General features: G+C 43.2%; 2 protein-coding genes across 2 annotated transcripts; one reads left to right on the top strand and one right to left on the bottom strand.

The window, feature by feature from the left end:
* Nucleotides 1–3401: 3401 nt before the first annotated feature.
* On the bottom strand, nt 3402–4832 carry LOC118517242. Its single transcript, XM_036063216.1, has 2 exons — nt 4302–4832; nt 3402–4224 (listed from the first exon to the last, which is right to left on the bottom strand). Exons 1-2 carry the CDS (start codon nt 4767–4769, stop codon nt 4027–4029), a joined length of 666 nt encoding a protein of 221 aa, XP_035919109.1. The 5' UTR covers nt 4770–4832; the 3' UTR covers nt 3402–4026.
* Nucleotides 4833–5752: 920 nt separating this feature from the next.
* Nucleotides 5753–14714, top strand: LOC118517241. The gene is made up of 2 exons (XM_036063215.1): nt 5753–6154; nt 14662–14714. Exons 1-2 carry the CDS (start codon nt 5794–5796, stop codon nt 14712–14714), a joined length of 414 nt encoding a protein of 137 aa, XP_035919108.1. The 5' UTR covers nt 5753–5793.
* Nucleotides 14715–14766: the final 52 nt, after the last annotated feature.

Below are 14766 nucleotides of genomic sequence, written 5' to 3' on the forward strand. Positions count from 1 at the left end.
TAAGACATATTCTCTTTCCGATGTGGTTTTCGGTAGCGTATAAGTATCGTGTCGAGGTGTGTTATTAATAGGAATTATCCAAGATTGCGCAAGTCACTTATCGTTAGACAAAAATCCACCGCAGGCGGCATTAGTAATCCATTTCTGAATCAAGGAACAGGAAGGGATGATACTTTGAAAGGAAGTTCACATCACACGAGCACATGTAATTTAAACGAATAAGTCCAACGGATACATGTTTATTACTCAACACACACATCCAGACACTCTGGCACATTGATCCTCATGATGGATGTCCTTTCCCCGGGGCAAAAACTCCCGGTTCCTGGTTGTACGAATTTCTACTGAATGTTGTTATAAACGTGTGAATGTGTTTGTGTGTGTGTGTGTGTTTTTTCGACTCGGGAAAACCCAAATAGAACGGCTAAGCTATTCACAATTTCATAGCAGCTCGGTGCCAGCAGAAGGTTAATCCGCAGCTGGGCCAGGAATGAAGAAAGGATCAAATTTCTAAATATCAAAATCACTACAACACATCGATCTAGCGGAACGGGGGAAAAAAGAAACTTTTCTTATTCTCTCATCACCTTCTAAAAGTCACCATCAGACCATCGGGGCAATCACGCCATTGCGGTGGTCAATGTTAATATTAGCTAGAACCGGTTAATGGAGACGTTTTGCTCTGAGTCAGTTTTGCAGTACTGTTAGTGGTAAGGTAGTAGTGTAAGTAAAGTAGCTGTGTACACGCACGTCACCAATGGTCCACCATTGAACATTGCAACTAAACACACATACACACACACCAACACACATCAACCTAATGTATCTGAGCTGTAAGACAATCCTTCGTGAGAGATGATCGACCCTCTCGATAAAGTCCTTCTAACGCCCTTAAACTGGAAACCTATGAGAAACGTACGGAGCTGACACAAACTCCCTAGTAGTATCGAAACACCCGGAAACAACGCTCCTTTACATATCCCCCGTTGCCGGTCATCCATCCAGCCTAGCTTTCGTTTCGGATGTTTGCTGTGATAAAGCTCTGTATCTGAGTGCAACACGTAGCGGTTGCGTGTGACTTTACCTATCGAACACTAGTTAGACTCTAGCCGCAGGAGAGAAAGGAGAAAGAAACCCAGGACATGTACATGAAAAGCGCCTAGTGTAATGCGTGTTTTGATTAAAAATTGTTTTCCATATACAGTGTGGCAGGAGGGGAAATTGGGATAGCAAGAAATCGAACGATTGGTTCGATTTTGAGGATGAATTTTTTTAGCGTATGATTTTCTTTTCTAGGTGCTACAATCTTAGCTGATCACAAAATCACAATGGGCCTCAGAAGTGTCCACTTTTTTCTATAATTAATTTATAATTAAAAATCAAAATTAAATAAAATTGCTTATTTTAAATAAAATATTAGGTAACAGATCACACATTTCTGCATTTATAGTATTTTTTATAAAAATATATATTTTTTCTAAAAATACTTATGAACTTCAGAGGCTACAGAGCTGATTATTTTAAAATGTAAGATTTTTTTACTAATAAAAAGATATAAGATTTTTAGTTTTTGCTGTTGTTCTGCAAGATTTGTAATCATAATTGAATGGCCTTCTTTAATCTTATATTTATGATACTTTGTTTATTAATTATTCGAAGGACTCGCGATATCTTACGAGTAACAAGAATGCATATGGCAGGACCGAGGTTCAAATCCCATCCGGACAGTTTACCCCTAGTGAGGGCTGACTATCCAACTAACAGGCATGATCTAAGAAATCGTTAGGCCAAAAGAGAGCGAGAGAGAGAGACATACGAGTTACGCTAGATTCAAAACTATGGAAAATATGTAGGAATAACACGTCTCTGCAGGAAAAGTCAAGGACCTGCCATACATTCCCAGCTAAGGGAAGCAGGGCTATTTTCCTCAAACCATTGAAAATCGTCCCAAGATGCGCACCGGCACCCACGAAACTGTTGATATGTTCAACTCAATCATGAAAAGTGGTATTACTCGGGATCAGGATCGGGATTGGCAAATGATCAGAAAACATCATCCCATACATGAAAGTTGAAAACATCATCACATGATCAGAAAACATCATCCCATGAAAAAGTTGCCCATTTTGGCCACTAGGCAAGCGATTTTCGATCAGTTTTTAGTAACTATTTAGTAAGCAAAGTTACGAGAAGCCCAATCCTAAAGCAAAGAAATTTCTCCTCAAAATCAAGCATTCGTTCGCCCTGAAGGCGTCCCAATTTCCATCCGAACCACTGTACTTAGATTCCATTTGTTAACCACATATCACAGCCACATACACGTGCACACTACCTTTGCTGCTGGAACGAAGCATAGCTTTTGAATGACTAATTATTGCACGTTGAAGAATCGAAAGAGGAGAAAGATAATATAATCTAGCGAGACGGAAAACTATATATCTACCGAAAGGGGCGGAAGTTAGATGTTACTGAATGTTACGGAGTGTGAATTGGATGGATGGATCGAAAAGAAAACTATTTACACGAAGAGAAAGGTAAAGAACTATAGCAAAACAGAATGCGTTTAGAATGGTGCGGAAATGGTAGTGAAGCAGAGCAGTACCGGCAAGCATATTTTTGTAGCATCGCTTTAACCGGGCATCGAGATTCGTATTTAAAAATCCAATTATTTTTGTACCGCATGCCTGTACCATGCTTTCAATTGTAACCGTCAGTCGGTTTGAACGTTAACGTTAACACGGATGGTAATGCTTTATCCGCACAAACACAGACACATACAAGCCGCACCACCACTTGGCTTTCACAGCATATCCTCGATCTTCCCGCTGATGGCGCTTGCAGTTGAGACCTTTACCTATCAGACAATCCAATAATCCTACGGGAGATTCTAACTTGTTCAACTATAGCACACACACACGCAGAACCGATTACTTATCCTTTGAATATATTCTTCACGAAACCAAAAGCTTTCCACAATTACTAAGCTGCATAAATAATCAAACATCGGTGTGTGAGTGTGGAAATATTGCGACCGATTGAATGTGGAGTAAAGCTAAATAAACCAACAAAAAAACATATTCTTGATAGGCATACAGCATAATCCATAACAAAATAGAAGAACAGCAAAAGCAAAATGTATGTTTTACAATAGTTGTTAGCGGTTCGAGAAATGATCGCAGGCAAACTCCATGGAAAATTGATGTACATCCTGCCACCCACAGTTGGCTGCGGAGAATTCGATAGCATTAGCATGCGGCAACAGTTTAGCATATTTTTGCACGATTTATTAGCAAAGAGCGAGAGGGAGAGAGAAAGGCAAAAAACACGGAAAGCCTCGGTTCATTAAATTGTGAATGTGAAATTTACTTGCAAGCCCACGCACAAAACACTTGGACACATTGTAAGCAGAGCAAACAAACAAATGTCTATTTTTGTAACTCTTTTATACAAACCACCAATTTTGCATTATCGCTACATTTGAGATACACACATTTTCCCCGTTGTTCCGAGAGCTCACAATGCGTAGCAAAATAGATATATCTGCAGGTTACGGCAGCGTAACGTATTTACTATCGAACCGCACTAGGCACAGACTACACTACCCTACTACAGACGATTGTTCCTACCGGCACACAGTTCGATTGTGCCGTTCGCAGTTTTGGTTGCGTTTAATTTAATCTTTACTTTGTGAGACGGAAATCAATTCTCATCCTTGGCAGAAGGAAAACACGAGAGACAATTCGGAAACGGCAAATAACATAGTGCGCAAATGCTCTAGCAATGCATATTAACAACAACTATCTTGATGTAAATGAACTGAACTAGTAGCACATCGGACGAACGAACATGATGTTAACTAACAAACAAACAAACAAAAATATCGAGATTTGTACTAACCCTGAATCCAATGGTAAAAATTAATAAACAACCAAAGCGTGATTGCAATGGGTGCACGAGTGTTTTTTTTTTTATTATTTTGGAGAATTCTGCGATGGCTTAGATGGCTAGAAACGGATCCGCTCACCCTCACGGTTCATTTGAACATAACCGATCGATCGGTAGCCGAAACGGGTTTATGTTGGGATCGGCAAAGAACAGCCTCAAATCGGTCATCGTGTGTGGGTCATCGTTCGAATGGACCGGTTTCCGCATGGTTTTCAGCGTTTTGTGCAGTATCGCAATCTCTTCCTTTTGATCCGATTGGGATGTTTCCAGCACGGTGTCCTTTAAAAGCACGAATATAATATCAGCATACAGGTTAAGATTATTTCCCCTTTTTCTAGACTCGTTTCAATACACACCTCATACACCTGCTTTAGCACCTTCTGCGTGCTCTGGTTCATCGCCTTTATCGGTTGTCCCATCATCATGCTGGCCAGGTTCAGGTACAGCAGCTGAAAGTCGACCCCGTTCGCATTTTCCGGCTTCGGGAACGTTTCCGTGTGGGCGATGGTAAGCAGCGCCAGCGGCAGCTCATTGTTGCACGTCTCCCGGAACCCGACCGAGTCCAGTATTTCGCTCCACGATTCACACTGCTCAAATTCCGGACTGTTTTGCATCTTCAGCACCTGCTTCTCGCTCATGGCCGCAATCTCGTTCACGTACTCATCCAAGTTGGACGACAGATGGGGCATTGCCCGGCGGATTTCTTCCGGGTGTTGTGCGCCATACTTTTGAAACGCACTGAACAGTAGCTTCAGGTTGGGTTTGGAGTCGGTGGAAGAATTTCTTTTGCTATTGGACGAGCTTTTCTTCGGTGCTGGTTCCATGTTTTGGAGCAGGCGACTGTGTTCCGGTAGCGTTTATTATTGTGCATTGGATGTAAACAAACCGGTTTGACAGCTGCACAACAACAAGGGTGCTGTCATTTCCCGTCGCTTGACAGTGGGTCTCGCGAAGGACATTTTGACTGTTTCGAATTAACTTAATTTCAAAATTTTATTGAAATCCAACGTTTTCCCAATGCTTCTCGTAGGATAAAGGATAAAATAAACCGGAAATAGATTTTTGGCACAATATTTTCAAAAAATATGTACAGCGAAAAGAAAGGATTGATCGGACATCGTAACAGCTTCGTTACAACAACATTGATGGACCCCCCGATCGGGACAACAAATTCAAATTCAAATATTACATGCGTTGGACACGCTTTTAAAAAATAATTGAAACCCTTAGTTTATTAGGTGTAGCTGTTTGGTTAACAATCCTTTACAAATAAATAATACTTTCACTCAAACAGTCACGCTTTCCAATTATATTTTTAACATGGCTGTGAGTGTATCGCTCAAAAATCACGTGCTAACAATACATTCACTTAATTTGAATTGTTGCCTGGAAAGCCCCTGAGCCCTTTGTATCTTTCTCACACCTTCATCCACTGTATGGACACACATGCAAAACCTACCCCAGCTCAGAACCATCACACCAATACCAAAGCGACAAACTCTCAGATCTTGTCTAAAGTTCTACCCCGTCAAGAACCGGACTGCTACGTCATCTGCAAAAATTTCCCGCTTAATATATTACTCACGATCACGTCCGAGGTTGTGCGATCTGCGGGCGACTATCGCATCGCATCAACCACCAGTCACACTAGACACTTACACACAAAAGCTTGAGCACCTTGACGGGGGCTGGCCGTAGATCAGACCATTCCTCGTACGGCCGTGTCAGTAGCGTTTCGATCGCGATCGTGTGAACCGTGTAGAGTGCGGGCGGACGCGCGTTCGCGCGAAGGACTACACCGTCGAATCCGTGTTTTCGCATACCAAGTCCGCCAAAACCTCATACGCAATGGAGAACGCAAGTGCGTCAACGGCCGGCGCAGTGCCAGATTCGGTGGCAAACGCGCTCATGAGTATTCATCCACGGTACAACAGTTTCCACCAGCACAATGCCTTCCCGCCTGCTGCACCCGTCGGAAGTGTCGGTGCACGGTACGAGCAAACCGCGGACAGTCCCGGTATGGCCACGAACCATCAGAATGGGCTCAGCACGGGCAATGGCGGAAATACGACCGTGCAGCCGGCGGCCACCAGCGTCATCAATCTGTCCAACTCCAGCGACGTCGTCATAGGTCCAATGACACAGTACCAGGGTGCCGTTACGATCTACCAGTACATGGATGCAACCGTCGAGGCCAGCCGAATTGCAAGTAAGTTTCGCTTCCTTTTCATTTGGCTTCGAACGCAAAAGGTCCCGGTTGATTGGGTTTCTCGGGTAAAAAAGCGATAGGCAAGGGATATAGCTAAACCCTTTAAACGGCTTAAGACAATGTAGCTTCACATTGGGCCTAGTGTTTTCTTATACACTCTGGACTGTAATAGTACCCGGACTACCGAGAAATTACGCAATTCCTCTAAACACACCCTTACGACAACATTCCGGTTTGGTGGAAACGAACCTCGCTAGTATTTGTTGTTATGCAGGGTAGGAGCGGTATACGCTACTAAACTAACAGCTTACTAATTATCATCACATGGGAAATCCCAAGGAGTATAGAGGTGGGAGCGACATCGCGTTGAAATCTTCTCGCATTGAGATGAGAATTGTAGTCGAGTTATTTAGCTTAAAACATAAAAATATAATTCAGTTTAGTACAGTTAGATCGACTCGTGACTCGGAGTACATTAAACCTGTAAAATAGTCTAGAAAGCCTTCAAAGGCGGATGAAAAAGTGCTTCGTACTTTACCCACGAGTGATAAACAATTCCCCAGAACCTTGCCTTGGTTGTTAAGATTACATTCTCAACTCAACACTAGTGTCTTTGTGCTGTGTCAAACGCGCCTAGCTCAATGCCTTTTGACCTGCGTTATGTGCTTGATCATCATGTACAAAACGTTGTGCTATAAAAAATGGGTTATTTAAGCAATTATGTTGAGATAGGTAGCCTAGACGCTGTAACGCTTGAATGAAGAGGCCAGTACAAGATGTAGATGAAGTTATTATTTTTCTCTCGCACGCAGTTGATTGCTTTATGCATGATTAATGAAGGAAGGAATGGCCCTGTGGTTAGCAGAAAACTACAGGAAAGGACCGGTTTCAAATCCTATCGGAACAGTTCTACCGGCTAGCTCCCGGTTAGAACTAATTATGACTCTGATGAGATTTGATACAGGTTCCTTTCGAGTTCGGGTGCTTGATTGATGAGCACAACTTAATCAAAGCAACTCCAAACATGAGTTCAGTTGTCCAGTTCAAGTAGGTTATAATGGGGACAACCCTCGAAGAGGATGAGCAGCCACAAGATGCCTCACTATCCATGAGGCCTTAGCATGCAACGTGATTTAACGTCCACGAGGCTTCGTCTTCGAAAAAGGGAGGCTCACCTAAAAGACGCCTTGCCTTCCATAGGGTCTCTTCGTCAAAGAGGTCCCAAAGAATGGGGGGTTGGAAAAACGGGCCAGAGATCCTCATCTCACCACAAATCATCTTAAAACCCGGTGATAGATGATTCATTAAAACAATTGTCAAGCGGTTGATGTATCCGAGCAAACTAAAACTGCCAGCAAAGATCTTGTTTCTATACTTGCCCAACATACAGAAGATTATACAGAGACTTACAGAACGATAGTACCTTGTTGACTCTCCCAGTTCAAGTGAGTACTACTTTCTGACTCTCTAACTTATCCTCCTCGTCGCCGGTACCGTCAAGCGCTCTATCCCCCCCCCTTCAATTGTAACCAATTTCGTTGATCATCAACGTTCCGCGTCCGGACAGTGTTGATCATCGCTTAACGAACAACAAATCCACCAACCCGAACGACCACGTACGTATGCAAACAGGGCGCAAACGCACACAAACGCCAAACCGTCGGTGTGCCCATCTTCATCTCGCGCGTGCCATACAAACAACGACCGCGACAGGTTCGTCAGTCTTACTCCGGTCCGGACGTACGTTGCATCGCGCAGTGGAGCACTGTTACTGACCGGTAGCCAGTACCGGGTGGATTAACGCCTCAGTTCTGTCGTCGCGTGGATTGTGAACGTGTGGTGTGGTGCGCGTATCATCGAGCGAAGTGTCCATCCAGCCCGTGCGGCTGTGGATCACTAATTGAATTTAAATCCCACAGTTGGGTCCTCGTGCCAAAACGCGCGCTCGACCTCAAAGCAGAGAAAGTGGACCCGATGGTAATGGCTAATCCGTGATGTGGCTGGGATTCGGTCGCGACTGTGAACGCACGGTGTAGCACGTGTTTCGCTGTGGTACAAGGTGCTTCCGGGGTATTCGTCCAACTCGATTCGAACGCACGCGAATTCGATATCCATTGCCGAAAGTGGGCAGTCAGACATATTTTCAGCTTGCGCAGGGCAGGCATAAACTGCTCGCAGAAAGTTTCGGAACGTTCGTGCTCGAGTCAGTGCAGTGTTTTTACCGGTTTCGCCCAATGCACCATGGGCCGACTGTGATCCGATCCGTGTCGATTACACCCGTCTCGCCGTGAAGCGCGCCATGAAACTGTTACTCAAGATACACAGCAAAGACCGGCACTCGACGACGACCGCGGCGGTCAATCTGTTCCAGCGGAAGCGTAAATATTATCACCGTAGACATTCGAAATCATCGTCCCCGGTTCCGCCGGGGGCTAGCTCCCTGCCTGCCTCCCAGCCGTCTGGCTCACCCGCATCTTCCAACCCGTCGCACGTGTCCTCATCGGCGGGCGCATCGCCCGGCGGTCCGTTTGACGCCGATCTGGGCGCTTCCGGTGCGTCACTGGCCAATCTCATCTACGGTGGAACCGGAAGCTGCACGGCCGAACCGAACGCCTGCTCCATCGAAAGACGTCCGCTACTGCGGAATTCCCCATCACAGTCATCGGCACGCAGTTTCGCTAGCTCCTCTTCCCGATGTGTGTATAAAAGTTTTCCATCATGATCGTGCTCGCCATTAGCTTTAATTAATAATCGTCACTTCATCGAACGATCGGGATGATCAAGATCATTCGCAAGTTTAGTTAAATCTAACACCGTATGCTAAAAATTCTTGCTCCCTGCATCTGGAGCATCTTGATACGGTTGGGCACGGATTTAGATAACCCACCCCCCACCAACATCGTCCAGTGCAGTATCGGTGATCCAGCCACGTACTGGATGCCTCCGTTCCATCAGCATGTTTACACTTGTGGCTATTTTTGTACGAAAAACATTTACTCTCCCGCTGGACGGTATTAGGGTCGTTCCTCACTCTTCTGTTGCTTGCATCGACCAATACCACTCTACGGGCCCATCGGCAAAACACATGTTCATATCCAACAGCAGCTCATCCCATGCTCTGGACCGCCGCGAGGGAATCTTGTGCACAACAACTTCACCAGCTATGACAGCATTTATTGAGTTTATGCAAGCATGCATGACTCGCACGATAAGCTCTGAGGGGGGGGGGGGGGGGGGGGGGTGAGCATATACGCCGCATGACACAACCGTTTCACTGAGATGAGTGATTAAATGCAGGTGAGGAATGCTCTAAATAATGCGGTTTCTTTACTTTACTATTTAATGTACAAAAGAATGCTGCCTTAAATGCCCGAAATTGTTACTAGGAAGATTTGGAAGCAAAATGTAAATTTAAGTGGTAAAACACATTGTTTATTCCACTCGCGATCAGTCACAGCGAGCCTTGTACGAGGTCGTTCTTGCAAGACAAGTGACGAGTACTGAGCGTTGCGTTTACAGAGAAAGAAGGGGGCAATATGCGTCGATTCAATATGCTAGTGAACCAATAATAAGATGTGCCATGTTATAAACGTTAAGGTATTCAGTGCATTTATTATTATGCATTCCGTATACCAATAGGGATGATGGCATTGTTTTACTTATTACTGAAGTTGTTATGAGACACACGTAGCTGCATATTGAGTAGGTGAAGCGAATGGGCAGTATTAGGTTAAATATTTTTAAAATGGTGCATTGATCTACAGTCTGGCATTGTTCTGTGATCTTTACTTGTAACCATGAAAGAGGGCTGATATTAATTCAATACATTTGCCGATAGATGGCGTAACAAGTAATTGCTTAGTATCTCTTCAATGCACAGCCAAGTGATAGAAAAAAGCATAATTATCTTCATTTTGTTATCAGTCTTAAATTGTTCATTCAATGCTTAGGCGCGATAGAGGCGCTGCTCTTCACATCCCATCCGGACCGTTCCCCCCTAGTGTGGACTGACTATCCAACTACGTGGTATCAATATTAAGTCTAGTAAGCCAGAAATGGCAGGCCTAAGAAGTCTTTAGACCAAAATAGAGAGAGAGAGAAAGAAAAAAAATAATTTGGTGCGTTTGACAATAGATGGCGTTCCAAATCACTTCTTAGTATCATCTTTCTTCTTACATTCATTTTTTTTTGTAAATATTTTAAATATTGCACATACTTTAAAAACAGATTCTAAGTTGCTGAATTTATTTGGAAACATTCTTAAAATATATATTTAAAAAAAGACGAAAAAACGGAATTTACCTAATTGATATCTACCTTAAATGAAAATGAAGTGTGTTGGATACTGAGTTTTTCATGATGGATTTGTTGCAAATTTGTGACAACTTGTTCACTTGTTTGATCTGTTTTGAATAGTGCTGAATGGGTTGAGCTTGGATAATAATTTTGAGGGAATCTTATGATAAGATATAACCAATTTTGAACCATTCTTTCGGATGTTTAAAATAACGCATTAACAGGAGAGTATGGAAAAAATCGTTTGGTGATCGATATTTTAATATAGATTATTAAACGAGTCTTTAGACTTTAGGCCATCAAGGAACCAGATAAACTCCCATTATTTATGGCCATATACTTCAGGGCAACGGTTGAAGAACCAAATAATAATAATAATTGCTATTAAAAGTGGTCTAAAAATGGTTAGCTTATTCCTCCTTTTAGAAGAATGTGTCAATATGTTTGAAACTGTTGGTAATGAACCTTGCTACAGTCCCAGCTTATCATACGGCTATTAATATATGGGGCTACCGATTGCATTCTTCCTCCTCTTATTTGGCTCTACAAGCTCGAAAGGTCTTGACCTGCCACTGCTGGCTCTTCGTGACTTAGTTTTACCCATAGCTGAAAAGTTAGTCCTGCGTATGAGGAGGCGATCCTGATGGGATTTCATATCCGGTCCTGTCGTGTAAAGACTGGCACCACTATCGTTTCGGCCTCCGGACCACCCGGGTATAAAAACCAGGAGAAAAGTCACACTGAAATTACCAACAACTTTTGTAGCTTCAAATTAAAGCAAAGCTTCCATGCACTTACGATGGGATAAGCATGGCATTATCTACTTCAAAATACTGAAATACGTAAGAGCGATTAAAAAGTTTTTATTATAAACCTATTGTCAGTCTTGACCTGCATTAAATTTGAACGCCATACCTCTTGCCTGTATGTCACTGGATTTATTAATAGCCTGGAAACATGCTTCCACAATCTAAAGATAAAACACTTCATTGATAAAACTCTTATCTACTGGGTGGACTGGATTGTTGGAAGCACTAACAGGCATGCAGACTGCAAGTGTAATTGACCAACTACTTCGGTCATCAAACACTACAGAGGAAAGGCTTTGATGTAATGGAACGAGTTTGATTGAATTTGTCTTATCGCATAAAAGTTTTTGCAACGTATTAAATGTAGCTGAACTTTTATTGGCTCATTGAATTTATTCAAAAACGTATCAGAGTGCACAGCAACTAGCACCGTAGAGGGTCCTTATGGCGACGAAGTTTATGTTGAACAGATAACCTTCTGCATAGTTTGCATTGTAATGAAGAAATGCTTCTTTCTGTTCGACTGCACTGTCCGGACGAGCCGTGCTATATAAAATCTCACAAAAAAAGTCTGTTTACGAGTAAAGTGTGACGATAAAATATTTGCCCACAAGCGTAGCGCATTCGCCATATTTACCTAACCGTCACCCGTGTGCGGCTTTCGCTTTAAACCCAACCCATTCGACAAAGCCAATATCGTAGTGCCGCCGGATGCACAATGGTGCGCTTGAGTGTCAAGCGTTTTGAGACTGGAATTTTTATTACATCTTCCCCTACCTCGCCTCGCCTTCACAGCCGGCCCGCAACAATCAGAACCGCGGGCTACCTTCGGCGGAACCATCGACCCTTCGGCAGGAACGCTACTTCATCTACGTGCGCTGATATTTTTTGCGATCGTCGGATTCTCCACCGCTATCTACTTCGTCGTTAACCAGGTCCACGGTCCTGCTGACAGCGGGCGGGAAATACTGTTCGGCAACAACTACCACCGGGCAAACGAGTAAGTGAGACGTACAATTTCCGAGTGGACAGTGGCAGTCGTCAGATGGTGGAAAAACAAACAAGCACCCGCCTAATCGACAGATTGATCTTTTCGCAGTGCCCAATCTCGGCAACAGCCACATGATCATCGACCGGCCGGAAATGGGGATCCGCAGCCGGACGTGCACGGTTCGGTTCCGCTTGAGCATCCGATCGAGTATGTGCTTCATTTACGCACATGGCGTGCCGACGAAGAATTGCTCCGTTATGCACGAATGTTCCAACAGGATGCGGATGCCTGCAGGACGAGCCATCGGTGAGCGGAATTTTGCCCGACATTCCAAGCAATTTCCTATGTAAGCTTTGACGAATGTGATCAGCTTGCGAGGGAGAATTCTTCTAACTGAAACACTTTCCCCACCCACAGCTCGGTGCCGATGGAATGTGTACGTGGGCGTGGTTGGGACATTGCAATGCGTACCAAAACGAACACTGTCCGTCTGCTTCATGGATACTTCCAAAAGTATGGTCCACAAGAATCCCAAATATCGGCACTGCTGCATCTCCTCACGTACGGCGTTATTCAGCGAAAGCTGCCAACGATTATAAGCTTGTTAGCGCGGCGACAGGTTGGTGAATCTTGCAGTCTCACGAAGGATAACGTGGAAATTCTTTGTTTTGCAACTTCTCTCTCATTTTAGACCAAACCAAGCTCCTTGAGTCCGGGTGCGCACTGTACGCTAGGCTGATGCAAATGTCCCGGTGGTATCCTTGCGGCACGCAAGCATACGCCCACTGTGGAGCAGAACTGGGCTTCCCGAGCGTCTGGGACGAGGAGCGCAATTTCAACGAACGCAACGGCATTCAGAATCCACTCTTGCTATTTCGCAAAACCATCGAGGAAGAATAGTGTTTGGCTAATAGGCCACAACTTCATGTTACGCTACAGATATAGCTGTAAGGCATGTTGCACGGTGATCATTAATAACGTAGCGATGCGCATCTAGTCATAGGTCTTGTTTTGTAAATACTTGTAAATTACTTCTTATCAGCGATCGAGGTATTGCAATAAAAACTCAATTAAGTTGTAGAAAAAATAACATATAACACGTTTCTTTCTTAGTAAAACAAGCTACTTAAGTGTCGGTATCCATACCTGTATTAATAAGGAAGGGAGGATTTACGATTTAGATAAGATACGAACACACAAACATCAATACATTATAGTCCGAAGAATTAGCAAGAAATGGTTACCATATAAAAAACGTGAACTAGATTGGAATGATATTAAATATAATTATTAAACAATATTAGATAAGAAATTGTGTTTCTTCCTCTATATTTAACTAGCTTCTCTTTGGTTATATTTGGAGCAAGCCAAAAGTCTTATCACTACCAATAGGAGCCCAAAGACCTGAGAGAGATATAGTTCTTCTTGGTTTAACTAATTCCTAGATCTTGCCGTCAATTCGACGTGACTTATTGGACATCGGGACATATAGCCGAAAAACCTACTGGGTATTCTGAACCACCTTCTCATTTGGTGGTTTGAGAGTGTCTTAAATATTGTTGGTTTCGTCCCGAGACTTTTGTACGCCTTCCCAGATATCTTTATTGTCTTCCCAGAGTTTTCTGATGGGTTTTCAACTGTTTTTAAATTATAGATAAAGCTTTCTACAAAAAAAACTGCCAAATAACAGTTTTTTACTTTTGAAACAAAAATTGGATGGAACAGTTGGAGTTGCTCCGAGGAAATCATAACAAATTCAACAACCTATCTTTTCTTCTTCCTTGACACTACAACCTCAAAAGCTCTCGGCCTGCCATTTCTGGCTTTCTGTGACTTGATTTTACCCGTAGCAAAGTACGGGGAGGCGGTCTGGATAGAATTTAAGCTAGTTATCAATGAGTATTAAATAATCGTCATTAGATTTTTCACCTTTAGGCAAACGACCGTTCTTTCTATTATGTATTGAGGACATATTAGGTAGCCAGCCTTGATAATTTCTCTTTCCATTCGATCTTTTCTACTTATTTTCGTATTCTTCTTCTTTGACACAACAACCTGGAGAGTATTGCGCCTGTCATTTCTGATCTCCTTCACTTAAATTACCCAAAGCTGCACATGGTTAGAAATCGAGGACCAGTTTTACCAGAACTAGTAGTCCTTTGCTTAGTTTGGTCATCGTCACGTATCGTTTCCGAGTTTCAAAGTTTGGGTTTCCCCGTGCATCGAAGCTTATGATAGTAGCGTGAAACGTGCAACCATTTACTGCATCGGGTATGGAAAATCTCCGATAAGCGTTAAATGCACGCCCGCACCAACAGGCTATTTCCATATCGGGCTTTAAAAAACTCGTTTCAATGAATGTTTTTTTGTATAATAAAAGTGTTCAACAAATATTTCCCACTCTCTTCCAGATGGATATAACAATCAAAACAGATTTATGCCGCCCAATAGTGAAATGGCTTGAAGTACGAACGCTCATCGTCTACAGCATAATCTCACTGCTCATAATCGCTGGT

Source organism: Anopheles stephensi, unplaced genomic scaffold, assembly GCF_013141755.1.
Source record: "Anopheles stephensi strain Indian unplaced genomic scaffold, UCI_ANSTEP_V1.0 ucontig88, whole genome shotgun sequence".
Classification (NCBI taxonomy): domain Eukaryota; kingdom Metazoa; phylum Arthropoda; class Insecta; order Diptera; family Culicidae; genus Anopheles; species Anopheles stephensi.

Excerpts from the sequence above, each read along its gene's own strand:
- LOC118517242 (XM_036063216.1), bottom strand. The coding sequence starts at position 4,769 with ATGGAACCAGCACCGAAGAAAAGCTCGTCCAATAGCAAAAGAAATTCT. Across the intron at positions 4,225-4,301 it reads TGCTAAAGCAGGTGTATGAG|GACACCGTGCTGGAAACATC; the intron begins GTGTGTATTGAA and ends GTGCTTTTAAAG.
- LOC118517241 (XM_036063215.1), top strand. The coding sequence starts at position 5,794 with ATGGAGAACGCAAGTGCGTCAACGGCCGGCGCAGTGCCAGATTCGGTG. Across the intron at positions 6,155-14,661 it reads CGAGGCCAGCCGAATTGCAA|ATGGATATAACAATCAAAAC; the intron begins GTAAGTTTCGCT and ends ACTCTCTTCCAG.